This window comes from Octopus sinensis, unplaced genomic scaffold, assembly GCF_006345805.1.
Source record: "Octopus sinensis unplaced genomic scaffold, ASM634580v1 Contig06203, whole genome shotgun sequence".
NCBI classification, from domain to species: domain Eukaryota; kingdom Metazoa; phylum Mollusca; class Cephalopoda; order Octopoda; family Octopodidae; genus Octopus; species Octopus sinensis.
In genome coordinates, this window is record NW_021829016.1 from 1 (window position 1) to 6,756 (window position 6,756).

At 38.5% G+C, this 6,756-nt stretch overlaps 1 protein-coding gene across 1 annotated transcript; it reads left to right on the top strand.

Annotated features, from left to right (window-relative positions):
• Positions 1–565: 565 nt before the first annotated feature.
• On the top strand, positions 566–5,532 carry LOC115227650 (uncharacterized protein DDB_G0271670-like). Its single transcript, XM_029798413.2, has 3 exons — positions 566–790; positions 2,762–3,482; positions 3,539–5,532. The coding sequence occupies exon 3, from the start codon at positions 4,099–4,101 to the stop codon at positions 5,530–5,532; it is 1,434 nt and encodes a 477-aa protein (XP_029654273.2). The 5' UTR covers positions 566–790; positions 2,762–3,482; positions 3,539–4,098.
• Positions 5,533–6,756: the final 1,224 nt, after the last annotated feature.

Consider the following 6,756-nt stretch of genomic DNA (forward strand, 5'->3'; position numbering starts at 1 on the left):
GGTCACCACCACTACGACTACTACTACTACAACCATTACTACTATTCTACCCCACCACCACCACAACCATCTCCCCACCGACACTATAATTACATCACAACACCACTGCTACCACTACCACCATCACCTGTACGATCATTACTATCACTAACACATATACACACACACACACGCCGCACACAGACGTACGACGCACAACAACACGCACGCACACACACACGCTACGACACAGACGTACGCACACACACACACGCACACATACTACCATCACGTCACAACCGCAACCACCTCTACCGTCATTAATTACCTTTTCATAACCACCACCTCGACCCACCATAACTGCTACCGCCACCACCACCAACACTAGTACCACTATCGCTACCACCACCACCAATTACACATTCTCAACCACCACCACCACCACTGCCATCAGTAACACCTTTACAAACACCGCCACGATCGCATTCAATTACACCGCCACAACCACCACCACATTCAGCCCCTATACCACCGTCACCACCACCACCGTTTACACGGTCACAAACACCGCCGCCACCGCCGCCGCCGCTACCACTACCATTATTAACACCAATATCAACAGCCAGCCACTCAGCCAGTCATATTACAAATTTCACAAGAAACAACAACAAAAACCCCCCGAAGAAGCCCCGATGCCTATTTGATGCAGCTCGACCAATCAGCGTCGCTTAGTTTTGTTAGTGGCTTTCCATATAAAGCAGCGAGTTGAAGACACGGCCAAATGGAAGAAAGGTGAATCGATTTTATTCAGGTGAGACCATAACGCAACAAACTATAGTTGTTTGTTATATTTTTCCGAAAAAAAATATATTGAGACAAATATACAGATCAACGTTATGTATTTCCAGACCTAGAAAAAGAGATATATGTATGTATATTTGATATGTTGTAGTAGAAACACGACTGCCTATGCGTAGATATATTAATGTATACAAATATATAGGATCGCTGTGTGTTTTCAGAATTTCGTGTCATCTGTTTAGATAGATAGATAGATAGATAGATAGATAGATAGATAGATAGATAGATAGATTGCAGTATTTATTACATATTTATTTCATCGCTCATTTACTTTCGGAAGAGATTTACGGAAAAGTCAAATGATAAAAAAAAAACGGCAAATTAGAGAGATTGATTAAACTATGAACACACACACACACACACACACACATACACACACACATACACACACACACACCACACAATTGTGTGTGTGTGTATATGTGTCTGTGTCTGTGTGTGTGTGTGTGTATGTGTGTGTGTGTGTGTGTATGCAGGCAGACATAATTAATGGCTATTACATACGATTAACATATTTAGAAGTACGTACACACGCAGATTCGCAAAATATAAACACACACTCTAACACAAACACGCAAACATATGCGTGTGTGTATATAAATATATATATATATGTTTGTGTGTGTAGAACGCACACCTCTTGTATAAATAATTGCACTTTAACACAATTTTACATATTTCGTAATTGCTTCACTAACTGTTTCCGGCTATCCATTCGGGTACACACGCATACATGCATACAACACACGAAGAAAAAGTAACAACGGACCGTAACATCTTTCCTCTCATTCGAACTTGTGTATTATAGACGAGCATTTTTATTATATACACTCACTCAACGAATACCACTGATATTTTATCGAACTGTAGTTTTACATATTACATGCGCATACATGTGTGTTAGTTGTTATTGTTGTTATTATTATCATTATTACTATTATTATTATTATTTTATTATTATTATTATTATTATTAGTAGTAGTAGTAGTAGTAGTAGTAGTAGTAGTAGTAAGTAGTAGTAGTATCATTATTATTGTTATTATTATTGTTGTTATTATTATTATTATTATTATTATTACTATTATTATTATTGCTGCTGTTGTTGTTGATGTTATTCAATCGTAAATTATGTTGTTTGTTTTTATTTGTCTGTTTACATTTATTTATTAACATGCTAATATCAACAGATTCATGTTATTTCTATATACCTCGTATGATATACTAACTACATCAGTGCCATCCTATATACACCACGCTATGTGATGTCTGCGTGTGTGTGTGTAAAGACAAACATACAGATATATGACTAAGTACACACACAACACACACATATATATATATAATTTATAGTTAACACTTCCTTGTTTTACCTTTTCTCTGTATTTTGTTTTCCCAAATACAAATACATACATATATGTATATATATATATGCATTCACATACGCACACAAATTTGTACGTACCTACGTACGAACGTACGAACGTATGTATGCATGTATGTATATATATATATATATATATATATATATATATATATATATATTATATATATATATATATATATATGAATGAAGGCATGTATGCATCATAGATGAGGTAATGACGTTGATACGGATCAAAGATAGTAATTAGTTCGATCGCAATTACTTTTCCTCTTCCTGTCTATTATCATCGTCACCCTCATTAAGATTATTATTATTGCTCTTCTTCTTCTTGTTCTTCATATTATTATTATTATTATTTTATTATTATTATTATTATTATTATTATTATTATTATCATTATTATTATAATTATCATTATTATTATTATTGTTTTTCTTCTTTCAATTTTGTTTTCATTTGTTGCCGAGTGCCTTCCCGATACCTAGGGAAAAGAACATTATAATTATTATGATTATTATTTATTCATTTATTTTGCAGGTTACCGACCCAGCCTGTTATCACTCCGTTGTGTATACACCTCTTCTTTATTTTTTTCTTCTCTGACGCTGTAATATGTAAAACATACAAACACACGTACACGAAAAAGAAAAACTCACTCTCGGACAGATTGGCACACACACACACACACACGTTTGCTAAAAGGAAAAATGTATGTCAAAAGAAAACTTCATCTTAGAGGAAACTTCCTACAAAAATAGCAGTCAAAGTACAAAAATATTGAGCAATAATATGCAAACTGAATAACATTTACACACACACACATACACACACACACACACACACAATACATACACACATATAAACACATACATACATACATACTGGCAAAAAGACAGACATGACAACTGAGTTGATATCGTCCAAATTTCAATGAAAGAACCCATGTTTATGGGTTCCAAGACCGCGTCTTCCTATTAATGGTTAAATATTTATAAGATATGAGAAACCGACAGACATTTCCATAGAAAACAAAAAGGAGAAAAGAAGAAAATAAAAAGACAACGATGATTTGCTACCACCCAAATATTATTCCTGCTACCTATATACTTTTGCCATTGCAAGGCCAATATTTACCGGATTCCGGAACTGAAGAACATAGCAACACTTAATCTTTAACGGTACTGAAAATTCTTACACACGATAAGTCGGTCCAGTAAGTGAAAAAGAATTCTCTTATTTGTTGCGTGCTCTAACACGTGTATATATATATATATATATATATATTATATATATATATATATATTATATATATAGATATATATATATATATATATATATATATATATATATATATATATGAAACCAACGCGTCTCATTTCAAAAAATATATTGAAAGGGACCAGCATTTTTATCTCTACCTCGAAGAAGGGATTTATCCGAAACGTCGGAAACTTATCCTCACAACGGCATAATAATTTGAATATCTTTACTCTTATACGTATATGTATATTTTATATACATATACACAAATATTCTCCGTTCTGCTTCGTCGTTTTCTTTATTTCAATGTATGACCGACAACAAACCTACACCGATTACAATAACTACAATGGCAGCAAAAGCAACAAGTAAGAAAATAAACTATTGCAAAGAATTATAATAATTACAAGAAGAAAAAAAATAAAACAAAAATGAGCAACTACCACAACTTTTAATCTATCTGCCATAACGACAACGATAACAACGATAACAACATCAAACGATACCTTCAAGGCTCACAAAACAGCAACAGCAACAGCAACAACACTGACGCAAGTCATTCAATCATCCGATCAACAACGACATCTACAAGAGCCAAGAGACAACCCCTAAACATGTTCAACAACGTGTTGGCTCCTTCGCCCATTTACCACCAGAGTGTGTTCCGCGTCTCCCCGATGGCGCTGGCCACGCCGCCGCCTCCGCCGCCACCGCCGCCGCCCCCTCCTCCGCCGCCGCCGCCCACGGTCACCACGGCTTCGACGTCGTTCCTGGTGGAGAACCTGCTCCGAGATCGAACCCCGCCCCTCATTTCCCGTTGTGCCGCCGCAATGACAACAAACTCGAACTCTCTCTCCTCCTCCTCCTCCTCCCCCTGTTCTCCCTCCGCCGCAGCAGCGGCAGCAGCAGCGGCAGCCGCAGCAGCAGCAGCGGCCACCGCCAACACCACCTGCACCACCACCACCACGACTAACAACAACAACAACAACAACCACAACAACTTCAGCAACAACATCAACACCAGTAACACGTCATTGACTTTAGTGAACACACCCCCTTCGCTACACCACCCCTCCCATACGTCATCACACTTATCGTCCTCGTCGCCATCATCATCACTATCATCATCGCTGTCTCTAACATCGCCGTCGTCATCATCCTTATCATCGTCATCATCATCATTATCATCGTCATCACCGTCATCGTCGTCATTATTGTCCTCAGTCAATCCGTCTTCGAACTGTTCCTCGCTGTCCACTTTGTCTCTACACATTCCGGGTAACAACAACAACAACAACAACAACAACAACAACGGTGGCTGCAACAGTAGCAATAGTAATAGTAGTAGTAGCAGCAGTAACAGTAGTAGCAGCAGTAGTAGTAGTAGTAGTAGTAGTAGTAATAGTAGCAACTGTAATAATAACAATAGTAGTAATAATAATAATAATAGTAGTAGTAATGGCAGTAGTGGTGGTGTTAGTAATGGTAATATTAATGGTATGGGTGTGATGGGGATAGTAGGAGTTTGCGGCGGCGGCGGCGGCGGTGGTGGTGGTGGTGGTAGTGATAGCGTTGGGAGCAGTGGCGACGGGAGTGGTAGTGAGGGGGTCGGGAGTATGGGTTGTAACAGCAGCAACGGCGCAGGTAGTTTCGACTGTGAAGGCAATGTGGGCGGAGGTAATCATCACCACAGCCACAACCATCACAGCAACAACAATCTCAACAACAACAACAACAACCACAATAATCCCCATAACAACAGCAACAACAACAACAACACGACGTCGCTGGCGGGTGCAGTGAGTGCGGCGGCGGCGGCGCGATCAGCCGTGGCCGCTGCTGCAGCGGCGGCCGCTTGTGCGGCTGCGCACGCTGCCGCTGCCGCCGCTGCAGAGCCGGTGACAGGCAGGACAACACCCTCGTGCCCGACCGGTTCAGTTGGAAGCATGGCTGCAGGAGGTGGTGTCACAACACCTTTCCTTAAATTTGGAATGAACGCAATACTGGCGCCGGACACAACACCGAAACAAGGTAAGTTCTCTTTATAGTATTTCATATAATAATAATAATATAATAATAATAATAATAATGACAATAGTAATCCTTTCTGCAATAGTTTGAAATTTTCGGGGAAGGGGTCTAGACGATTGCATCCAACCCCTTATCTTATTTTATGGAACCCTAAAGGATAAAAAAGCAAAGTCAACCGCGGCAGAATTTGAACTCAGAACACGAAGACGGACGAAAATCATTTCGCCCGGCGTGCTACCGATTCTACCAGCTCACTGCCCTGATGATGATGTCAATGATGAGGATGATGATCCTTTCTACTAAAGGCACAAGGCCTGGAACTGGGAGGTGGGGTACTATTCGATTATATCGACCCCAGTGTTTCACTGGTACTTACTCTATCGACCCCAAAAGGATGAAATGGAAAGTTGACCTCGGCGGAATTTGAACTTAGAACGTAAAGACGGACAAAATACCGCAAAGCATTTTACCGGCGTGCTAATGATTCTGCCAGCTCGCCGCCTGAATAATAATAATAATAATAATAATAATAATAATAATAATGATAATAATAGTAATAATAATAATGATAATAATAGTAGTAGTAGTAGTAGTAGTAGTAGTAGTTCCAAATTTTGGTAGAGGGCCAGGAATTGTGTGGGAAAGTGGGGAAGTCGATTACATTGGTTTCAGCTACTTTATTTTATCAATCCTGAAAAGATGAAAATGCAAAATTGATTTCACCATCATTTGAACTCAGAACGTATAGAGCCGGAAGAAATGCTGCTACGCATTTATTCCGACACCTTCACGATTTTACCACCACAACAACAACATTGACAAGAATAATAATAACAATAATCTTTTTTACAATAAGCACGAGGCCTGGAAATTGGTGGGTGGGGGTAAGTCGGTTACATCATTCCCAGTGCGTAACTGGTACTTATTTAATCAACTCTGAAAAGATGAAAAGCAAAGTCGACCTCAGCTGAGTTTGAACTCAGAATGTAAAGACGGACAAAATACTAATAAGCATTTCGCCCGGTATGCTAAAGATTTTGCCCATTCGCCGCTCTTATTAGCAACGATAATAATAATAATAATAATAATAATAATAATAATAATAATAATAATAATAATTCAATCCCTACAAGTAGTGCCAAAAAATCGTGTTAACTGGAACGGCTCATGTACTGAGAAGAGTGTTGTCGCTGTGAAAACAACATCCATTCATGAATTTAGTTATTTATTAATTTTTTAAA

What these genes read in the sequence shown, in the direction of transcription:
- LOC115227650 (XM_029798413.2), top strand. Translation starts at nt 4,099, where the DNA reads ATGTTCAACAACGTGTTGGCTCCTTCGCCCATTTACCACCAGAGTGTG.